The sequence below is a fragment of the Coloeus monedula genome (genome assembly GCF_965178545.1).
Source record: "Coloeus monedula genome assembly, chromosome: 2".
Classification (NCBI taxonomy): Eukaryota; Metazoa; Chordata; class Aves; order Passeriformes; family Corvidae; genus Coloeus; species Coloeus monedula.
The window spans coordinates 54,138,670-54,163,289 of record NC_138782.1 but is presented as its reverse complement, the minus strand read 5'-3'; the positions used below and the strand labels follow the sequence as shown (position 1 = coordinate 54,163,289).

General features: G+C 38.0%; 1 protein-coding gene across 2 annotated transcripts in view; it reads right to left on the bottom strand.

Moving 5' to 3' along the window:
* PDE7B (phosphodiesterase 7B) overlaps window positions 1-24,242 on the bottom strand; it is a 173,059-nt gene extending 148,817 nt beyond the window's left edge. Inside the window, exons 1-2 of one of the 2 annotated variants that reach the window (XM_082302470.1) lie at window positions 24,115-24,242; window positions 23,847-23,961 (exon numbers count right to left, since the gene is read on the bottom strand). In XM_082302470.1, the coding sequence (XP_082158596.1) occupies window positions 23,847-23,867 (21 nt within the window). In that variant the 5' untranslated portion in view covers window positions 23,868-23,961; window positions 24,115-24,242. Of the gene's footprint in view, window positions 1-23,846; window positions 23,962-24,114 lie in introns of those variants that run through there. The other variant, XM_082302471.1, reaches the window with a different exon arrangement.
* Window positions 24,243-24,620: the final 378 nt, after the last annotated feature.

The following is a 24,620-nucleotide window of genomic DNA, read 5'->3' as shown; positions in this document are numbered from 1 at the left end:
CTCAAGGAGCCCTTAAGCACTAGGCTGGGAAGTCAAGGTGTAAACAGGACTACAGTGCTGGGTATCACTCATACTTTACACTACCTTCTCAAACATGCCCCTTTAGGATCCCAGCACGTGCTGAACAGAAAGGATCACAAGACAGACCTTGTCCCTCTGCAGAAGAATAAAATCCCTTTATGACTCTCTGAAGGTATGTCAGCAGGAAGAAACATTCCCTCTGTAGCAGAGAAACTGGTCATAATGAAAGACATTTAGAGCTTCTGTAAATTCAGTTTAGGAAATGGGACTGAGTTTTCATTATTTCTAGCAGAAGCTCATCTGCCAATGTAACCAGTGCCAGTACAGTTCCAAATATGAGTGTAAAACCTCTGTAGGCTGCAAGAAGTTGACATTTCAGCTTCTTGTTTACTTGCTATCATCTTTTCTGCCTCAATGACAGATGATTTCTAAATGATGGAGATACAAAATTACATTGAACAAATAGGCTCTTCAAAACCTTCATGCTACTCTGTTTCCCACCATATCATTTAAGTCCTAAAGTAAGGATTATGCCATACTGTAATTCTGTTTTGAACTGATTGAGTGGCATGTAGGACATTATTTCCTCTTAGTTACAGATTGACTGTTCTGAAATAGCGCATTAGGATCGCAGTGGATAAATGGAGAAGAGGAGGGCAATGAAATAATTTGTTGTTGTTGTTGTTGTTACTACTCTTTTTTGATGTGGTGCTTAGGGACATGGTTTAGTGGTGGACTTGGAAGTGCTGGGTAAATATCTGGGCTCAGTCCTAAAGGTCTTTACCAACCTGAACGGTTCTTTGATGTTGTGAATAGCTCCAAGCTTTTGGCCAAAATATGTTGAGTACCTATTAATGGCACGGGCAGCTGAGGCCACCATGAAGGGCAGTACAGGTGCTCTGTTGTTGAGCAGACACACTCCTGCATGGTTCATGGCAACCAACTCCAGCATGGCTAAGGATGGGCTGTCAGGAAAGAATCACCCTCGGCTGCAGCATGTTACATCCTGAGATATCAGGAAACAAAAAAAATTCTGCAATGCCTCTTCCAATTAAATTTGCCTTCCAATTAACAATGTGGTAATATATAACAAAGATCCTTTTCAGAGTAATTTTTTTCCAGCTCTCTGCTTGATTTTCAGTAGAAAAGATGTCTTTGTCAAACAAACGCATGTGTTCCCAGGTTATTCCACCTTGTTCTGTGTTATTTCTTTACCTTGTGTAAAAGTGCAAGAACTTTTCTTGTTTCTACAGAGCTATGTCTAGCTCATTACTAAGTCTCTTTGTGTCACTTAGAGATGTGCAGTACCTGACTTTCTGTTCCTATGTCTGAGTTCCACGTCTCTTCACTCTGTCACAAACAATGAAGTTGACATTTCCTTCAACTGAGAAGAGCAAAGTACCTTTAATGTATATTTAAGGTTGCCAGTCACACTGATTGACACAGTGGGCTGTCAGAAGCATTAACTTACAGGTTAAAAGGTGTACATTTATTCTGTCTGTTTAATCTCCAGTGGGACAAGTACCACAGAATATGAATCATTTATGCCTGTCAGGAACTTGCAAATCAATAGTAACCTTCTGTGATCCGCTACTTTGAGCTGGGTGAGCTCATAAAGCTGTACTCAGTCTAAATCCACAATGGACACTGTTTAGAGGCTACCTTAACCTGCCATACAGCATTAATAAAACCAAGAAGGAGACGTTTTCCTTGGCATCTGAAGAAACATTGCTTGCCACTCTTTCTAAAGGGTTTCTTTACTACTTCAGAAATATCATATTGGAAGAACTTTGGGAACTTCCAACTAGCACTGAAAATATTTTAATAACATATTATTATCAGATCTCTTCAACAAGTATTGCAGACTGCAGGTACTTTGTCCCCTTGCTACAAAATTTTTTTAAAGAAAAAAAAGCTGTCAGATTTGAGAAAGAAAATCAATTTCTTTATTTGAAATAAAAGCACAGTAGCCTGTGAGATGTGATTCTGCACTTGACTTGTAAGTACACTACAGCACTGAGTATAAGAGCTAGAAAGGGTGAAAAGTCCAACCATCCTCTAGAGTCATTAGGTGCTTAGGCTGTAGCAATGGATGAAGCAATTAAATAAAAGTGAATTAGACTGGAGCCCTTCTTGGAAAAATACTTGGCTAATGACTTTGATGAGAAAATGTCCACACACATTTTCAAAGTGTTTCCAGATTACACAGTAAAATACTAACAGAAAATCCTATTCCCTTGAGAAATTTCTAGACGAGTTCTTCACAGAAAAAAGACAGCAAACAAGACCCCATTGTTGTGACTTCCAAGTTCAGAACAGAGCTTGGGTGCCCGTATTTTCAGATTCTGCTTCTCTTTTTTTTCTTTTTTATTTTTGGTACAATTTTTAAAAGATAACATACAAACAAGCACCCAATTCTGATTATCCAGTCTTTTTCCTAATTAATGCATACAGCTAAGCAACATAGGAAGAATATAATCTTATGAAAAGAATCAAGAGGATGCAAGATTTCGGCAAAACTCTACCTGGATTTGCTGGAATGGTTCTTTTTGCAGGATCCCCTCTTCCATTTGCAGCATGCATGATCAAAGTATGGGAGCTGTATTATCTTTAGCCCTCTAAATTAAACAGCAAACACTTTCTCTCAGTAAGATCTTAGATTGTAATTTATTCCCACACATTAAAGGGAAAAAAATAAGTATTGTGTGCAAACACTGTGTGTGTATGTATGTGTGGGAGGTATTTTGCAATGTAGATGCAGCTGTTGCTTTGTGAGCTGCAGCTAGTAAAACTAGAATTATGAGCTGAAGGTGTCCACTTTCAGGTTCCCCTTGTGGCATTATGAGGCCCCCATACATTTTTGATCCTGCTATCAACAAATATCTTCGAAGCTTTCTGAAAATTACTTTTGGCTTTGTCTGAAGGTCATTACCATGCAAGATGAGGAGTTATTCTGTTGGCTGCAGTGGAAACCTGGATTCTACTACCTTGCTGTATTGCATCCATAATAGATAGAAACACATTTCTTAAGTTTGGGCTTTTTTTCCTTTAAAAATGCAGGAACCTGTCCTTCCTCTGTTTAAAAAAATTAAGACTGTACAAAGTATTTAAAAGGAAAGAACCCCAGCTGTCAATTTACTTAGCTAAAACAAAAATTAAAATCCTCACACTCTCTCATGAGTCTGTATTTGAGAAAAAATCAAACTTCACAATCTCCTGAGTTTCTACCACTAAACCTCTGCCTGATTTATCAGGTAAGTGACAGTGCCAAGGATTAAGCATTATTTGGTCCCTGCTGCTCCCACAGAGTTCCTGGGTTACACCTCCTAATTTAGGACAGATTGTTACTTTGCTTCATAAAGATGTAAATATGTGCCAACAGGGATTTCAAGATGAGAAACTTATTAGCTTTACAAATGGCTCAAACATATTTTTTAAAGTGGGTTATGAATTTCTATTTGTTACTTTCTCAGGGCCCAAGTAAGAACTCAATGAGAATTGTGGTTTAGCATATAAATATCAAAATAATACAAGTAATTAGGAAATATAAGTTCCAGGCATTAAAAACTGGGAAAATCAGACCAGAGTATGCTAAGATTTGGGGAACAGGATTATTTGTCATCTGTGAAGATTATGCCTCTTGAGCTTTAGAAGGATTCAGCTTTGATTCCTATTTTACAAATTAATTTATACTACTGATTAGCTGAACTGTTTACCCTTGAACATAATCTGTCTCAGGAAGCAAAAAGCCAGGTTAGGCAGGTAAAAATTGGCTATTTACACAGTTACTAAATGGAAGAGGAAGTGGGAGAACAACAATTTCACCAAAAAACCCAGGAAGACAAAGGAATTTTCCCTGCCTAGCAAACAAAATATGAAGCTAAAAATACTGAACAATAAATTTGTATTATAAAATATGGGAGAATGCTTCTATACAGTGCAAAAAGAGGATAATTTATTAAATTTATTACTATTAAAGGCACCAAGGAGATGGAGGCATGGGCATCTAACACATACTGATTACCCTGTAGAAGTATTTGTTACACAGAAAGAGAACCCACAGTACTTGCTCATAGGGTAACAGACATAATACAAGGGTACCAGACCTGTAGATCTTAAGTAGCTTGTAAACTAAAAACCCTATATAAAACATCCACATTCTCAAAGAACTCTTAAGCACACAGAAACAAAAGTACAAGAGGCTGAAATAATTTATTTTGACAAAATGTGAGAGCATGAGCCCCTTCCAGACAAAGTTCTTGTTCCTATTTAAGGCTGATCATATCTTAGTTGGTGACAAGATATCCTGAGTTGGAAGGGACCCATGAGGATCATCAAAGTCCAGCTCCAAGAAGTAGAACCGTACAACTACAAGGCATATAAATGTAAACCTTCAGTCACTGTCAAGCACTCATGACATTGCAACAGAGATCCTTTCTCTTGCCCTTCTGCAAGACTTATTTCAAAGAGTGATATTGAAACATAAGTGATGGAAGAATGTACAACAAAGCTGGTAAGGTCTTATGGGCCCAAACAGTAGGTAAAGGGCTCGTTTGTTTTTGCATGGGCACTTCTTCTCACATGGAAATATAAAAATGTGACGTGGCCACCATCACTGTTAATGCAGTCACATGTGGCAAATGGAACGGGTGTGCCTAGCGTAAAATGCTATTACTAGGTTGTGCAAATATGATAAAGGACAATATTTATATGGCATTTACAAACTACAACTGTTAGGAAGAAGCAATATAAACACTGGGCAGGTACTTTTTCCCTACCAGGAACCTATGAGAAATGCTCAGACAAGAGAACTGATTAAAAGTTTACTGCAGTCAAAGAGAGACTTCCCTTGTTTTTTACTGGGCTTTGGATCTGCTCTTAAATCACAAACAGCTTTGCAGATGAGAATATATACTAAAGAAACAAGATAATAAATAATGAACTAAAAATTATTACCTTGAAAACTACAAAATGCATTTACTTCTTATGGAATGATTTTCTGCAGCATTTTCAGTCTATTTTGCAGCATTACTGTGTCCTTCTTCTGTTGTACTATATGTTTATCACATGCAGATTTCTCCATGTCAGTAACTAACCAGGAACCAAGTAAGAATTTACAAATGTAGTGTAACTAAAAATTCTTCAATATGACAAACACAGCTGTGCAAGGACCACAAATATGATATGTAGGACTTAAAAGCTTTTTACAGCTCTAGTATTAAAAGTCTGGCTCATTAAGAATTAGTAAGCCTATTACTATTATTGTCAAATATAACATCAAATATTGACTGACTTCACTTCTCCCAACCTAATATAACTCCAGGCCTACTGCTACTGTGTTATTACAATCAGTATTTGCAGTAGCAAAATGAAGAAAAGCAAATTCTGTCATATACACATATGAAGAGCCTCGATCAACAAATGCATTTAGAAGATTATGAGTTTGTCAAACAAACTCTTCACAAAACTAACATCCAACTAATATGTTGACTAATTCAGAAAACCCTATTTACATAGAACCTTGTACAAAAAACATGACCTTTTCATTTATTAATTATTCTGTAACTAGAATATGCAGTCACACTTGGAAGTTTCAAATATTCTATTGCTAAAAACTCACTGTAAAAACTTGGATAGGAAATGTAAGCAAGTTGTCTAACTTTTTAATAAAATCTCAATTGATGCTGATAATTACATCATCAGGTTTCAACATATGAGGTTGGAATGTATGCCCATGTGAAATTAAAATTTCAGCAAACTATACATACAGACAATGTACAAATGGAAACACATTCACTACCACTATATTGATGCAATTTTGGTTGCTACGCAGGAAAGAAACATGTTTACACATTCCAATTGGCTGCGTCCTCTAACAGTGTTACAAACAAAAGATACTCCTGAAATTCAACACCAAAACCGAGATAATTACTGCCAGGAGGCGGTCAAGAATTGGCAAGTGCAATTTTTCCCTATCTTGCATGAAGTTTAAGAAGTAAGCTAAGCAGTCAGTCCATCTCCTAGGCATGTGATTTCTTTCAGATGTTTCAGGTAGGCATGTTTCTAGTGTATTGCTGCCAAAATGAGTAAGCCACAACACCAAAGTGTTGGAATGCCACCTTCTGAAAAATTCCACAGGCCTATTTGTTCTGCATTCAGATTCTCGACTTCTTATGTTGGTAAGAAGTTTCTTGGCTGACTAGTTACACTGAAGTTAAAGAGGTTCCTTACAATGGGAATAAGCACAGTGTAGCAATCAGCTTTAGAAAGAGACTGTCTTAAAAGAGAAATAATTTTTACTTGAGAAAAAATCCAGCTCAGTTACACTGAGATGATAGATATAGAGCTCCACATTAATGGAGTGAAAAATAATTTTGTTGAAAGATTCTTTGCCATTTCTTGATCAAGATGAACCACATGGATGATTGTATTAATCAAACAAGGCAGACTGGGACATGTCAGGAGATTTTAATAAGTTCTGCAGAGTTTTGGTTCCTACTGTTGTGCTAGTTCCTCATGGTTATTTTGATATTCTGGCTCTGCTGTAGTTCACAGGAGATTTATTACAGAGCTCATTACATTCATTTGATACACTTTAATTAAAATATTAATTAAAGATAACTGTAACAAGGGACCTGGGATATGTTGTGTGAGATCAGATTCACAGAATGACATGCTGCTTCTCATCTTCAAGTGCAGACTCTTAAGCAGGGCTGCCACACAGAAGCAGGCTTTCTACTTTATCTCTAGATGATAGGGGCAACGTACTGGGTTTTTCAAGGTTGTTCTTAAACTGAGAACCATTTGGGCTTTGTGCCTTACTTGTAGTAAATTTCCCTTTGTATTGATTGAGAGCCCTAGGAGTTTTCAGGGATGTAAATATCTGAATTATAAATTATGATTCATTAATAGTTATAAAACCCTTTGCGGTAGTAGGCTTTTAGAGCAGAGAACGTGCAGCTGATGCTTTTACATAACCCTGTCCCTCTAATACAAGCTATTAATCAGTGGGTTCAGAAACATTTTCTCTTCTGAATAAATCTAGCAAACACAGGCAGCAGACATGCTCAAAAAAATTAGAAGTTGTAAAGGTAAATTATGTGAAATTACAATGTGGCTTCCCTGCGGATTTCAGAGTCTTTGGAAGAGATACCAGTACCAATGCCTGGGCATGTACACACACATACATACACATAAACAAAATCAGCCCTTCAAATTACCTGTAGTAGCAATTATTTGGAACATCATAAGAAATGGGACTCTTATTCATCTTCTGAAAGCATAAATACTGACTGAAAGCACATGTTATATTTGAAACATTTACTATCGTGTTCGTTTTGAACTCTGTGTATTAATGGATGTGCCAGAAAAATATCAAAGTATAGATGACCTAGAATGCCCACTAGCAAAAGGGTACCTTATTGAGTGAGAATTAATGGATAAAATGTACTGAAAGAGAATTTGACTTGATTAATAAAAGCAGGAATAGACATAATCCAGAATACTCTTAAAATATTCTAAAAGATGACAGAAACATAAATTATCTTCATTGTTTTGATAAAGAAGCGAAGGTATTAATTTCTACACTTACTTGAAATCATTGTTAGCTTGGACCTCCCTGCTACAGAAAACTTGTTAATAGAGGGATGTTCCTTCTGTCCTCTTCCTAAATGATACTACTGGCATTTACATTTCCAGCTGGTGCCTGCTGGCAGTCCTACCACAGCTGTGAGGCTTGGCACTCTATGGGCCTTATTTATGTGTGTCATGTTTGGAGTCACCAAATGGTTGGGGTTGGAAGGGACTTCCAGAGATCACCTGGTCCATAGCCTGTCTCTCTCTAACACACTCCATCAGCTATCTATACATAGTGAAAAATCTTTTCCAAGCCTTCTCTTCTCCAGGGTTAACAGTCCTAGCTCTCTCATCCTCTCCATGCATGACAGATCCTCCAAGTCCTTATTCATCTTTGTGGTGCTTCACTGAACTCCAGTAATTCCATGTCTTTCTTACACTGGGGAGCCCAGAACTGGATGCAGTGCTCCAGATGTGGCTTCACAGCATGGATTGTTAATAAGCCGTGAACCTCTAATGATCTCAGTAGAAGTTGTCATTAAGGACATTGAATTAAGAAGGCCTACAAAGTCTTTATTAGATGGGATCAAGACTGATTCAAAGGTAGGCTAACAATTTAACTTAGCAAGCATGCATCAAAAACAATAACTTCTAGAGAAAGTATAGTTTGAATTCCCCAAAAAGTATAAAAGTGCTTTTGCTCTGAAGTAAGTATAAAGGGTAACATCTACATCACTAAAAAACTTTTATATCTGAAAAAGCTCCATACTTCATTACCTCACTTTAACATACAAAAATTTAGATACCAGCTTATGCAATAATTAAGCAATGCAAATATTCAATCTTATTTTTGTATGCTGACATTGTTTCTTCTCTTTCACTTGCTACACTTGACTTTTGCTTCCAATTAAATGACGGAAGCAGTGTCTTTGTCTCTGTGTCACACTGATTACACAGCAGCTAGAACAATAGAGATGGCAGAGGGAAACAGGGATAGCTGCAATGTAATCAAGTACATAGGGAGCAAAAACATGGGAAAAAGTGAAAACAAATATTCCCTTCTTTTCATTCAGGTCTGTCTTTAGCTTTGCATTTTAAAGGAAACTTTAAAATGACTTTGCTATGATACCGTGAAATAATTTAGAGATCTTTGACAAAATTTGGTGTTAAAAAAGAGAAACTTGCTTTGTCACAATAGAAAAATTCACTGGTCTACAAAAGCATTGATCTGTTATTTTATAAGGAGTAGAGTCAGTTGTTTGTACTCTGTTCTTGAAAATCAGCATTTTAGACTTCCTACGTGTTGTACTAGAAGAAGATATTATGGATCAGTGACTTTTTTCTTGTAGTATTGAACCTTTGCCTAGTGCTGTTTGTTTTTACAAGAGTTATTATCAGTTCATTCAGGTAAAAATTCCCATCTGCATTCTACATTGTCTTCTGCTGTAAGTAACAAATCCATTTATAAAGATTTAATAAGGAGATCTCTAAGTAGGACTGGAAGGCTAGCCTAGTTACTCATAATATTGACTTGAATACATATACATTTTAAATTACAGTATTTTTTTATTGTTATAAGTCTTTGAACTGATAGCTTCATGTAATTTTTAGAAACCTTATATTTTAGGGAAGAAAATCCTTTCAAAGTATTATCATGAAATGAAAGGAACATGTAATTTTTTCCTTATTTAAAACAAAGAAAATTAAGATTGTGGCCTGTGATTTTCTACATGTAAGTATTAAGGATCAGTATCGAAGGACCAAATATGAGTCAAAGCCTACTGAGTTTGTACTAAGATGAAATCACCAAGTACAATCTGAGTTGATAGCACACTTCATTTTTCCTGTATTCACTCCTGCCATTTAATTTATTAATTCCTTTCTCCATCCTCATTTTAGTTGAGTGTTAATCTCTGAGATTACTCAGCATACAATGTTCTTCAACTGACCACTCTAACTCACTAGTACAGGACCTGTCACATCAGAAAAAACCCTAAAAATCTCTCAACAGCACCAGGTAGACACTGCTGATAAAGAGCACTGACATATCCTGGCACATCAGACCTCAACCACCCATGTGATGGGCAGAGCAGTTCCCAGGAACAGCCAGGCAGGGCAAACAAAGGTCACCAATGGCACCATTTGGTGAGCCTGGTGACTTGCTACCCACACTGAGAGGCACAGCCAGGCAGACCATGCATCAAGAAATGGTCTGAAGGCAGGCAAATCTGGCAGCACACTTGAGTCACAAGCATGACTACAGCTTTCAGGAGCCCGTAGAAGACATAGCTAATGGGTCCGTAGACTAAACTTCCATCAGGCAGAAGTACACCTAAAACTTCACTATGAAATGAAATTGTGGAAACTGATCTGCAATTTCTTTTTAGCAATACTTATTCTGTGCACTTGTTGCTTCTTGATAGAATATTTCTGATTGTTAAGAACAACAAGTTTTGCTGCACAAAGAAAGCTGCTGCTTGTCTGCCTTCAGAACATAGCAGTGAGAGTGATTCCCAGGCTGAAATCAGTCTGTTAAAATATTAAAACAGCAAAGACCAGGAAAAGTCTGAGAATGCCACTCTCCAAATCTTATTAAGCAACTGTTTTTTTTCCTAGAAGTAAACTATTTCCTAGCATTTATATTATTCTACGTCAAACTGCATCTTTTATCAAGACTTCCTACACTGTGGGGTGATATTACAAGAAAAATGCACAAGTAATATTCCAACGTGGCTGGTATGAGTGGAGGTAAAAGGAAAGGGAAAATAAAGGATTAGACAGACCACAATGCCTGGAGGCCTCGCACATTGTTTGTTGTCAGACACTAATAGTCTAGTTTGATGTTTCTGAGAGTGATGTAAAACACGTGGTAACCTTTGCCCATTCCTTACTCTGGAATTCCCATGTACCAAATGCCACCGAGGCAGAGCAGCTTCCCCGGGATGGCTGCCAGCACTCTGAGCACAGCTTGCTGAAAATAAACCTGGTGCCAAGAAGATGCGAAGGGCAATCACTTAAAGGGAAAGATGCCAGCAGAGGACTAAGCACAAAAAGACTACAGCAACAGAGAGAGAGGAATATATGTCTTTAAAGTGAGAACCAAGTGACAATTTCAGAACAACTACTACAGTTCCTAGGACTTATTTAATTAGTTACAGTAACTTCAGGTGTAGGCAAGTTTGTTTTAAATTTGTACTGATTTCTTCAGAATGATTAAGAATCTGGAATCTAGACAAAGCATAGCCTGATTTGTTGATGCGCTCGTCACAAGGAGATGAGATAATTCTGCCAAATTCATTTATTTATGCACAATTACTTTTTTGGAGATATGGCAAAGGCTTTGTAATCCCAGAAACTTATACTTGGCTCTTCAAAGTAAAATGCAATAGAGATTAGTTGCCAGAATATTAACATTTACTTAAGAATTTACTTAAAACATACAAACCAGCAAGGCCTGGTTGATAAAACAGGAGAGCAGGATTTTTGTTATTATTAGACTCACATTTAACCTGAATACTAAAACTGGAAACAATACTAATTTCTTTATGTAACGTAGCCCTTTTCCATACATGGAAGATTACCACAAAGCCAAACAGACTTCTTGCATGTGTAAGAGGAGAATTTGGTTATGTCTACTAAGTTTTCTGTACTATGCAGTTTTTTAGGATAGCTTGACAGGTTAAACGCCCAGCCACAGACCTTATCTTTCATCTTTGTTTGTTAGTGTTACATCCTAATTTCTTTTTCATATCTGATTTAATAACTCACAAAAAATTAATAACTGAAATCTTTCATACTGATAATAAAATTTAGAAGGCTACAGAAATACTTCAAATCCATAGGTATATTCTGCCAGTTTTCCAAAGCAACCATTGCCTGATTATCATGCAGGCTTTCTAAAATGTTTTAGTAATTGAGAAATCAGTTGTTGGTACTGTGCAGTGGTATTATTAAGACCTACAGGAACACTGGCACTTGCTCAGTACTTAAATTCTCCTAGATGCCTAGCTATTCACATAATTAAATACATTGTTAAAGATCTAAAACATTCAAAGTATTTAAAATCACACTTCTCCATATAAATGAATGACCATATTACTGCTCTTGTGAAACACATTATTTGCAGTTAATATCATAATGATTTTTATTTCACATATCAAGAAAAACTGCCATAACAAATTCTCAAAGAATGTGTGAATGGTCCATATAATTGCATGTAATGGGATGTCACAGGGTGAACCTCAGAGGTTAAAAAATACTCTGGAGGAAATAAATACTGATCTTCATTTTTTCTTATTCCTAAAAGTCAAATCTTTGTGTTTCCAACATTCTTCTCAGATTTTTTCTATTTTATCCCTCATCCTCAAGGGCAAATACTTTCCAGTACTGCACAAACTAGGACTGTGGTATCTGTTATATTTGATTTGTAGTCTCAATTACCCTCTTTTAAGCATGAGATTATTTCTTTGAAAAATTGGGAGAAATGTTTCTTGCACTTGGAAAGGAAACTGTTGAGGAATAAGATAATCCTCAGTTTCTTAGCAGCTCATTTTGAAATTTCACAGAGGTGTCTCCTATACAATCTTTATCCTGATGCTAGAGACAGCCTTTATGTCACCGTAGCCATGCAGCCCACCACCGTAAAGAAATCTGTGTAAAGCTGGACCCAAGCCCCTGAGAACCCTGATGTTTAACTGATTAAAATCTTTTATGAACAACTTGTGTAAAAATAAGGTGGGGTCAAAAGATCAAGACTTGAAGGAAGCAAGGAGAAACAGTGCTGATATAGACTTAATATCAGCAATTCTATAGCAGTCAGACATTGACTTAATATCAGCAATTTTAGAGTCAGTATCAGATGGAAAAAGGTGCATTATTACAGATGTTTAAGATAACAAGATACAGTGCAATTTCCCCCCATCATTCTCTGTACCCACCCTTTCCCATTTCTTCCTCCTCCACCCTTTCACTCCCCATTTGCCCACGCCCTGCCCCACAATGGGAAGCAGAGCCAGGGCTTTTGGGTCAGAGACGACAAATTCTCTGTGGGTGATTCTGCTCACAGCCTGGGCTGTGCCCAGCGATGCTGAGGAAAGCTGCACTCTTAGCAGAGCTGTGGGATCACTCGATTTGGCTCTCTCTGCTGTGAGGGTGCCTATAGGAAACAGAGCTCCAGGGTACGTGAGGTTTCCACCCCGCCTGCTGAAACAAGTCTGTGCTTCGGGATCAGAGGGAGATGGGTACAGTTTGTACTCAGGGTGCATATGGTAGGTGAACTGAACACTTGAATTTTGTTTTTTTTAATAGTAAAAATCAAATAGATACATGAATTCATTCTATTCTAAGTTCAAGGACTCCCAATCCCTACTACACAGACCAATTTGCCATAACAAATTATTTATTTTATGAAATGGCAAATTCCCATAGTAGAAAACTCCGTCAACATAAACTGCCTAAATAAATGTTTGGTTGTTCTGCAGTCAAATAACTAGATTCACAGACAAAGAATAGAATGCCCAAGTATTATATTGAAACTTTCAATGATTTCTGAGTTAATAAAGTAAATATTTTCTGAGTTAGAAAATCTGGAATGACAAAAGCTTGAATCTCCAACTTTTGAAAGATTTATGCACAGACAGGGAAGCCATTTCCAGAAAGTAGCCTTTAATACATCTGCTTTTCAGCCTGTGGAGAATACAGGAGTCTTACTTAAATGAGTGTTACTTACCTGACTTACATTTTACATACAATATTTTCATACTCTGCTGCTACTGCAACACACTTCGCAACATGGAGCAAGAGCCTTAAATAATCTCTTAGCTCACTAAGCTTAGTTTTTCCTAGGCTAGCATTTCATTTGGTATGAGTCTGAACATGATATCATGTTCCTATTTGGGATACAGAGTCTCTGAGACCATCTCTCTTTCACTCTCTTATCAGTCACAATCAGAAATGCTTCTGACGTCTTGGGATAGATGAGGCTATACCTTCCTCTGAAGCCTGCCCACGGCACAGTGCATTGACTGCTTGTAATCTGCTCACAGATCAGAAGGACAGTGTAGTTGCAATGGTTCACAATCAGAAGAAAAAAATATTATTTTTCCTTTGATATCTCAATTTTTTAAAATTAGTTAAATAAAAGATTATCCCTAAATGTAGTAATAAGATAATTTTTTAGAAGTAGCAAGCAGCTGCCGTGAATGTAATATAAAATATGGACAGAAGGGTCACAGTTTTCAAAATAAGCTCCCCAAAACATTTTAAAGACGTGGGTAAGTCTGAAAATTCTGAGCTTGGCCCTTAAAAGAATCTTTATTTAAAGGAAAAGTGTTGGGGGTCACCAAGCCAAACTAAAAACTGTTTCTATGCCTCCATTTGTAAAACTAATAATGGTAAAGCCTCTCTTTAAAAACCCCAGCTTTTTCTTTATTCATCGATGTGTTCAGAAACATTCTCTGTCCAAGTGAGGGTTTTCATTAACACATCTTCTTATATCAGACTGTGAGAACAGTGAATGCCACTGCAAGCATGAAGCTTGAAAATCACCTCATAATTTCTTATACCATACACGGTAATGTCACAGCTCAGCCTGGTGCTATTTCATATCTGCCTGGGCTAAGACTGAGGCCATTTCCTTACATGACTGACTTTCCAATGAGCACCACAACAGATTGCCCAGAGAGACTGTGGATTCTCCCACACTGGAGATATTCAAGAATTGTCTGGATGCAATCCTGTGCCATGTGCTCTAGGAAGACCCTGCTTGAGCCAGGAAGTTGGACCAGATAACCCACTGTGGTCCCTTCCAACCTGACCCATTCTGTGATTCCATGAGCTCCTCTTCCAGCTGTAAAGGACTACAGGAACTGCCAGAAGTTCATGGGCAAGATGTAGAGGGGCATTAATTAGTAAACAACCTGTGTGTTCAGCAAGTACTCTGAAAAGCAGTGAGGGCAATTTAAGGGACCAGCTGAAAATTATAGCACCACTGGTGACTTAGTAGAAACATCTGGTGGTGGGCTGACTTCATAAAAGCTTTTCTGTTCTCCTTGTCACTGAAATCTACAGGTATCCTATTGCTCAGAACCACCCTATCATGCTCTACACTGCACATTATTTGTTGCCAGTGCAGACAAATATGTAGCATATCAAATGTAAAATGTGTTGAATCTCATCTCCTAAGAACCACAAGAACAACTGTATTGACAGCATTATTCGTATTTGATGTTTTAATGTAAATTAGCTAAACCAATTTTTTCTCTCTGCTGCACTCAAGTGGCACTTCTCTGCAGAACTCACTGGTATCACAATTCAGATCCCAGTTTGCCACAGAGGCGGACTTACTATTGTGACTTCATCAATTAATTAATGTCTTGTATACTTGCAACATGGGCAAGAACTGGTTCAAAGGCATTAGATTTGCTTGTGTTGAACTTAATAAAGAGTAAAACAGTTTAGGTAATGAAGAAGTTGTTAACATCAGATTGTGGCTAATTTTCTGTCTGCTGCTAGGAGAAAGAGCATTATTTCCCATGCCAGAACCTATAAATCAGTGTGGTGAAAACATAATTTTAAGACAAGTGTTCTCAGGAGAAAATAAAGGTAGCAGATTCAAAAAGAAGAAATGCCCTTTTAATATACTATTTCAAGAAATGTCTCCAGAAACTGAGGAGTTAGCTCAGAGGATTCTGAAATTCTCTTAAAATCAGAGCTGAAGAAGTTGAACTGTCGAAGTGTTGTCAACAGTGACAATCACAGGGTGGGTAGAAAGACCTCTCTGATAATTGTTTTCTACGTCTTAAACATCAGGATCTTTTGAGACTTTCTTAGAAATTGGTTTGCTTATTGGCATCATCTGCTTTTCATCAGCTATCATAAAAAGGTGCAATGCCAAGCACGAATTGACATTAAATGCTTTTAGCTTTACTCTTTTATGAAATGTGAAAGAGTTTTCACCAATAGTTAGAAAACAACAGAAGTCAGCTCCACCTGGTTCACATTAGTAGTAAACATGATTAAAATTTTAAAAAATTATTATCCAAGTGATGCTCTAAAACTGTGAATACCGATTTAAAAATTCTAAGATAATGAGACCAAGCTGCAGTGGCTTATTAGGTGGTCCACATAACTGTGAGGCTTTCCCCCAAGAAGCTTTCTGATCAGCTGATATATTTAAACATTATAATCCTCCCTTTGTCATATTATTGGATTTGAAACAATGTTTGATATGGTGTTTAAGCAAAAAATAAAAAACCAAGCAGAATCCAACACTCTTTTGCTCTAGCAGAGAAGCCCTAAATGGCTGAATTTGGGGGAGGGATTCCTGTAGTGCATCTGAAAACCTCTTTTCAAATGTGTTTCGCAGTAAAAATAATAGTGAACTCTACAAGCAAATCTTCATGCAGAAATAATCTATTCAGCACTATAGGTATCCTATAAATAAAGCATGGATTCGTGATTTTTTCCCCCACTTATTTTGAAAACCACGTCTGTTGGGATGAGAGTGAGAAGAGGATTGCTGAAAGATTTGGAAATTAAAGGTTCTAGTGACCTCCGAGCTTTCAATTCAGGTGCTGTAAAATAAAAACTAAGCAGACGTTTCAAAATGGTCACTGGATAGAAGCCAGAACTTCACAGAATCACCAAAGTTGGAAGAGACAGTGTAGATCATGTAGTCCAACCATCCATCACCCACTCACCTCTGCCCACAAGCAGGCACCCAAATGAAACAACGTCTCTGTACCCCTCAGTCCTCACAAGTAAGGTGGACATTCTTCAGCAGTGGTGAGATTCCCCCCCCCCCACCCCCCTTTAAAATATATCTGAGCTTTCTGTTTAAAAACAACTATTCATTGGTACAAAAGTTGTTCAGAAGGAGATGCTTATTTGAAGAAAACACCCATCAGAAAATTTTCTTGGGTTCAGGACAGAACTCCTGGAGCTGCAGGTGAAGATCTGCCTGAAATCACCTTCATGGGCCCCTTCAGCAGTGTAGAAGCTTGAGTTCCATGCTGGGGCCAAAGGTGGGGCTGTGGACTGTGGGTTGTCTCTGCCAGGTTCCATGAAGACAGAGCTCAACCCATAGGAAACACTGCAGTGGTAATCCACCTCAGGAAAGCTGACATAATCTAGGAAGGAACTTGAATCTTTTTCTCCCAGACCTTCTTGAAAGCACTAACAACAGGCTACTTCTGTCTGTCTAAGGCAGAAAGGGAAAACATTTCCCATGCGACCTCTAACACACAGCAATTTTTCAGATCCAGCCATTTCATTTAGAGACTAAAGTGAATTTTAGCTTTTTTGAAAGCCTGGCCATTTCTATCAGATTTGGTGGTGATATATAGGATGAACTTCACTCGATGTTCTTGTGTTGCACCGGTGTTTGCTACCATACTACTACAGAGATTATACTTTCATAGTGGACAGGATTGTTATAGTTTCGTGGTTCAAAGAGACAGGAAGTTACAATCCTACCACATGAAAAATTTCTTGTGATACAGCACAGGACATGTTGGTTCCTAAGCAAAATTACTATTTTTCTGTTATTCCTCAGCTTTTAAAAATACTACTCACATAGTTGTGTCCTTAAAACAGATCATGGTCTTTACTGAAAATGAGCAACATCAGCCCCTTCTGTATTACAAATATATACAGTTTTGCAGATGTTAGCACATAAGCTAAAAATTAACTGTGGGGTTGTGATTTCAAATAAAATCTGGTAAACATTTCTTCTCTGTGAAAAAGGGAAGGAAAGGGGGGGGGGGGTTAGAGTGTGATGGAAGGAAAAGAAGGCAACACAGCTCCTGCGGAACCACAAAAGCTGCCCTGTGGTACCACAGTGCTGAGGAAGTTGTGGAAAACTGATGTTAAACAGGTATGACACAAGGCTAATGAACCTAAAATTTGATCTAACCATTGAAGAGAAGGAATGTGTTTTAGTCCTGAAAGCTCAGTGCGTCTGATCTTTCACAGGTATAAACTGATGGAGTCCTGTTACACTCAGTGGAATCAAGACATTTTACACTCTCACACAGCATTTCAATTTCAGTCTTGTTTTTATCTTTTAGTTGTTCTGCTTTTGAAAGCAGTTCTAGAAAAACAAACCAACTGTGCACCGGAGGAATTTGCTTGGTGAAAACATACATTCCAGTTGTATCTTTCTAGCTGATTCTTACCGTTTGTTCAAGAAAATTATACTTTTTAAATTATTTTTATTTAGTATTGTAAGAGCATTTTCAAGAGTGTTTTTTAGTAAGTGTTCTCAGATCTACTAAAGCAGAAAGCAACTCGCTGTCCTCCCAAGCCTTGAACATGCAAAGCTCTTCTCTCCTTCACTGATGTGTGCAAGTTCTTCTTTATTAATCAGGACTAATTATTGTTTTCCTGGCTGTCCTACAGTCTTCTAATGACCATATTGATTAAACTGGAGATACGCTGCCTAATTACATTTATGATGGCCATTCTGATGGTACTTGAACATTGTTATTAATAGATTCTTGGATATTATGGCAGTGAGTAAAACAAAAATGACTCTGCATAAGTAATAGAGAGCCAAGTAATATTCCAATATTTGTAACAGAAAGGGCCCTGGAAAATAGCCTGTTTCAACATGGTTTTCAGTTAACACAAAGCCAGAAGTGTGCTTTCTCCATGAAGGTGTCATGCATCTGTTTCCATCTCTCTCTGGGTGTCTAGGTGAGGTCTCCTCCTCCATCCCAGCAGTCTGGTATGCACCAAGCCCTCATTCTGTCTAACCTTCTCAGAGGTTTAAAGCCAAGTGGTAAGTTGAGAAAGAGGCAAAACCAAATGTCAGGTGTTGCCCATCTTTAGTGTACTTCAGTGTGCAGCTGCATACAGGCTCCTCTACGGAAACACGAAGCAGATTATGTCCTCTGGGGCTATGTAAGCAGAGGCCCCAGTTGTCACTCTATACCTGGATGACCATACATAAAGGGGAAAACAGCTACACCCTTTGGATGACAGCTGAATTCTTGAGAAAGTACTGAGGTGCTTCATGTCAATGCGTTTGTTTCCAAAGCCCAGCAACCACCTGGGGATCCACATCTCTCTGTCCAAGGGATGAGTCCTTGCACACTTGGTGGTAACTCTGCCACCTTGTATTAGGACAAGCACCACAGCTTAGCCAGTCTTTATATGCCCTGTAGGAAGTGTGCTAAGCTGGGCAGGGGGAAAGACAAGGATAAGAACATTATTGTACATATCCTTTCTTGCAGAAGTAATAAAGGGCAATAGCCAATGGGAGCAGGACGGATCACACAGTAGATCAATACCATCCTCCAGGAGTCTGCTAGTTAAGTTGGTATTTCTTAATTTCATTTTTACAGGTATATATTTCTCTAAGCCATTCTTGAGTTGCTGCATATACAGTCAAAACTTGCCTACCTCCCCCTTTATTCTTTGAAAGGTAATGATCATCCTGTTCAAAATATCTTTCCTATATACAGATGGGTTAGTATCATAGACCCTGCTGTGAACAACCACGCAGAAAATTGTATACAAGTCCTGACAGCAGTTGCCCCACAAGTGTGTTTTTAGCCACCATGACAATTAGCTAAACTTAATCTGACAGGAGATTCTGTGGTCTTCTTTTCAAAACCTTACACTGCCAGTATTAGCACACACCATAGTGAGGTATTAGTTGGTGAGTTTTCTCATACCAGAAATTTTTGTGGGTGACTAGTACAAACCTACCAGCTACAGAAAAAAATGCCTCTGCAACTGCTTCCTTCTAAATATTTGTTTCTACTTTTTTTAAAATAACCTACTTGAAGAGAAGTAAATCTTGCTTCTTGTGTCTGAGGGCAATTCTTCTTTAGCTAAAATGTAAAAAATTTGTCTCTGTGCATGACTGGAAGAATCCCAACTGTTCACACCCACCTATTAAGAGGAAGAGGTCATCAGCTATGTTTATCCATCCAGAAAACCTGGATATCTTATTTGGCTGGACAGCAAGCTAGCAGAAGAATATCATATGCCACCACAAGACTGTGACTTAAATAAGTAGCTAAACTGAGTTCTTATCCATCCTCACTCACAGCTCCTACTGGGAGGAAGAACAGAATAAACAAACACAACTCAATAGGACCCTTTCACTAGCTTAGTTTCTCTCATTTGACACTGTTTACATAATTAAATGATAGCCCTCTGATAGACTCTGGACTTTCCAAAGAACAGAAAAAGTGACAAATGTATATCAAAATTACGGCATCAATGGACTGATGATATCACACTACTCAATGTGTGCAAAAGAAATGCTTGATTCACACAACTGCCGGTTTTTGAGAATTGTCTCTGTCACAAACTTTTCACTTACAGTTTTGTCACTGAAGTCTGGCTTCTGGAAATACACTCTCTTCTATCTGATCTGGCTCTGATTTGTAAATTTTCTACTTTAAAACTGGAGGCTTTAAAACAGATACCTATCACTAGCCCAAACATGAGCACTGTGAACCCTTGCAATATATATTCTGAATCCCACAGCCTGTTACAGGATAACACAAATGACAGGGTTCAGAGCTTCAGATATTGTTTTCTAATGAAATTTTTTTTGGAATGTCACTGTAGTAAGAATAATAGTAAAAATTAAATTTAACAGATCTCCACAGTTTCTGGAAGATACAGAAGAATTCTCTTTGCAAAACAACCTTGCAGAAGTTGACTTTGCATTTTCAAATTCTATGCATTAGTTAAATAAATTGTCTTAAATACAACAAATGCATTCTATCCCTCTAGTATTTATACAAAGCTAATACTTCTGATCTGAAAAACTCCTGCTACTGTCAGAAGGCATGTTATTTGGATTCCACTCATTTACTGTGAAACACAAAACGTTACTAGCAGTCCTCATCTGATGGCATATGTGGTACCTGGCATTGTGACCCCTCTTCTCAGCATTATTTGTCCTTAGGTGCCAAAGTTGATGCACCTTGTGGTGGCCAGAGAAAGAAAAAGCATCAGAACTTCTGAACTACTTTTGTACACTTAGGCTGCATCTGTGTCCCAGTGTAGTCAGCATATAAACTCTAAATAACATCAATTCTACACCCTGAAGCTTGTGACTGAAAAGTGCAAATTTCACACTAGAGGTAAAGCCAATGTTTCTCTGGAAGTGTAAGAACTGATGTCCCTGCAAGGGTAAGCCACCTTGCTGGATGAGGAACAAGAAGAGTGAATTTTATAGTTCCAACATCTTCTACCCAATATGGATGTGAGAGGAGGAATACTGAACCATCATTTCATTACAAAAAACTTAATTTTGTTCTGGAAGCTGATAGGACCCCAGCTGTCCCCTTCACTTTCACCCTGTGACAAGCACATGGAATGCTGTTATAATTTCAAGCATGAAAATGGAGTAACCATGTGATGATGAACAATACTGACTAGCTAAGAATTCCTATTTACATGGGGTATCTTCCTGGCTGCACCAAATGACTTATTTTTCTGTTAGCCCAGAAACCAGAAACAATCCCATCAAGAGTTTTTGGACATATATCTACCTTGATTTGAGGAGAGATTAAGTAGTAAATTTTTTTATGATTAAATAGAGAGGTGTCAGGTTTTATCATATTGACAGTAATCACTTGGTCAGTAGCTGGCATTTTTGCTTCATATTGCTTCTATAAAGGAAATTATCAGTACAAGAGCAGTATTTTGCCTGAGATTGAAAAATTACAAGAAAATCATGTATGTGTCATAGAAAACCAATTTTCAGACTACTTCTCATTAAAATATGCTTTAGGTATTGGTTGAAGAACCATGTGATGAGTGAAAAGGAATTATATATGATCAAAAGTCTCAAATATTCTTCATAGTTGCAATGAAGACATTGGAAAATCAGTCTGCTAACAATGACCTACCTAGAGGTCTGGTAAGGGCAAGCACAGGGTTCCATTTCAGAAGGGAAAAGGACATAAACAGGGAGGAAAGGGAGCTGCTGTTTTAATTATATATTTATATACTATTTTACACAATTAAACATTTTACAATTTACAAAAGTGATCTGCAGTATATTGGATTAGGCTCAGCAGAGTGTGCCTTGCTCTGATGGAATCACTGGAACTTCACTGGTGACAAATCCTGTCCATCCTATGGAAATAAACTCAGAAGAAGCAGCCATTCATGGCCCATGAAACTTCTGCAATACACAGTTTTTTGGAGACAATGTGAGTGCAAATGTCAGTAAGTGTTTCATCCACTGCAGAGAGGCCAACCTTGAATTGTATTTTTTCTAGATGCTGAATTGAGGTTGTTCAGAGGAAACATTGCAGACAAACTTTTCATACTAAAGCAGCAAAACTCATTTCCTCAGCTGAAGTCCACTTACCATATTTTCTACTAGTACCACCACTAGTAGTTGCTACAGAACACAGATGCACCAACATGTAGATACAGAGGCCAAAACCAAAGCTTCTCTGAAAACTGTTTATCAAGAAAAGTGAATAATTTAATTCTCAGAAATTATTCTAAGCCAGTATCTTACAGATTGTCTTTTGGAAACTTGAATATATTCATATAGTTACAGGGTTTTTCCTTACAGAACAGGTTATCGTCTCTATAGACTGAGACACACTCTTAATGAAATTTACAAATTAACCATCTAAACAACACTGTATTAGCCTTTCTAAACTTGAGGCTAGAAAAGTAGTACTTTAGTTTTTGAAAACAGCTGGCAGTTCATATAGTAAGAATTTGGGAAGGGCTGAGGAGGGGAGAATGACATGGAGATTACAGACCAACAGTTCATCCAACTAAGCTTGACTTTGGGTTGTTGGATGATATGAGAAAATATCTTCAAGCGTCTCCGAAGAGATGGGGCACTAAAGAGCTTATCTGTGACAAACCTCTTTGTTTCGGCAGTCATCAGTGAAGATACAGCAAAGGAAATGGAGGAGCTGCAGTTATGCATTTGCAATACACAAAGTCCTTGTTTTCCCACTAGGCACTGCAGAATAGCAATTGTCCATTCACAGCACATAGCACATCCTCTGCATTTCAGAGCTAATATTTTTGCAGTCCTTAAGCTAGCATGTTTCAGCCTAGTGTAGTTAATTTTTTTAACTCTATGGGATGCACTGTAGGAGCTAGGTGTGCTCATGTTCTTTTCCTTGTTAGAGAAATAGGTTTTTTCAAGTATAATTGTTAAAGTTACACTGAAATATTTTAAAATTGCAGAGGATTTATATTTACAGCAATGTTTCAAACAGAGCTATAAAAAGTCTCATTCCACAAATAGGAAAAATATGAAGACTGCTGGTCATTGAACATACCTGTATCTTAATCCAATTAACAACAGAAATCTCCTGTGTTGGCTGGAGTTATTTTTAAGACCACTCATACACACACACAAGCTCTGACAAGTGGCTCTTCCCCTTATAATTTAGAATCACACTCTTGAAAACAATGTTAGTTTTATGGTAGCAGTTGCTTTCATTTACTGCAGCACACACTGCCCACTGTAGTGCTGCAACACTCATTCAAGGCAGATCACTGGCTCACATATGAATTGAAGCTATATGCCATCAAACAGATGCCAGGCTACATCACTCCAACTCCTGAGCAAATTTCCACTTTTCTCTGTTAAGTAGCAAAAGCTGCGTGGAAACTGGTGTTGATATAAGACGACCAGCTCTCCCCCCTCCCAGTGAGGATCTGTTTCTTAGTCAAAGCTCAAGCTGCTTCTTAATCTTGAACTTCTGAACCCAAACCAAGTACAGCAATCTAAGCATGTAGTAAAAAGAAGAAGCAGTACATGTACTCCTAAAAATGAGGCCGATATCCTTTTCTGCTTGACCTGTTTATTTCCAACTCTTCCTCCCTCTGCTCTCTCAGACAAACTCACAGCCCCCTCAGGATAGGAACAAGTTTCTGTTTTCTTGTCCCTTCATCTAAGCCAGCCAAGTCCCAGGTCTCCTGTCCTGCCACAGAGCAATAAGAAAACATACAGAAAAATCAATCACACTTTCCCCAGTGGGGTCAGAAAGGACTACCACAAGAGATTCATTCTGCAATTTTCTGTAACCATCAAATGGTTAAATCAACATAAGTCAAAATTTTCATCTAGTTTGAATTAAGAGAAAAGGGGAGGAAATTCAAAAACCAGTTGCTGTAGTAACAATCACCAGTAAAAATCTTTTCCACTAAATAATAGTATTATCTCCCTCTCCCCCTCACAATTTTAGTTTCCCTTGAAAAAATAATCATGCTGCCTCTTTTAGATTTGCTGTACATACCTCAACCATTAAACAAGACATTTAACCATAGTGGCAGTTCTGTGACCTTTGAATGCCGTGAAATCTCTAAGCAGTGCAGCTTGTTCATGAAGACTTGTACTGCAGAATCCAGTAACTGCATCCAGGATTGGGAATAGAAATAAGTAACGACAGCAAATAAAAATAATAATAATTTAAAAAAAAAAAATTAAAGGAAAAAAAAAATCAAAAGAAAAAAGAAAAAGAAATAAAACCTCCCCAAGTCCCCCAACCCAGCCAATAAAACCACCTTAAGAAGCAAAAAGGCTCGGGAAGAGAGCGCACTTGGGTGCCAGGGCGAGGGCTGGGGTAGCGCTGAGGCTGCTGCAGTGTGGCTGCCGGTGTCAGCCAGCGCAGGCCGGGCGGGCTGGGAGGTGCTGTCAGTGCCACGGGCGCGGAGCGCAGACCAATCCCAGCCGTGCTGCCAGCGCCGGCGAGAAGCCTTTCTGTTTATGTTTCCTCATTTCGGGAGTGACGTCAAAGGGTTTAGTTTTTCCTCTGCATGTGCTATTAATTTTAAACGACTACTATGGGAGGAATGTGGCAGTGATTTAGGCAGGCTACCCTATGCAAAAAAAAAAACCGGAGTCATGATTTATCTGTCCTGCATTCAGCTCAGAACGATTTTATATCCAGAGGTACCAGAAAGATCCAAAATATACTCACAACGTGGGGAAAGGCTATAAATATGCTTACGTATATTTAAGTATTCTTAAATATACACAAGATGTTTTCCAGGGAGAGCTGGGTTATCTC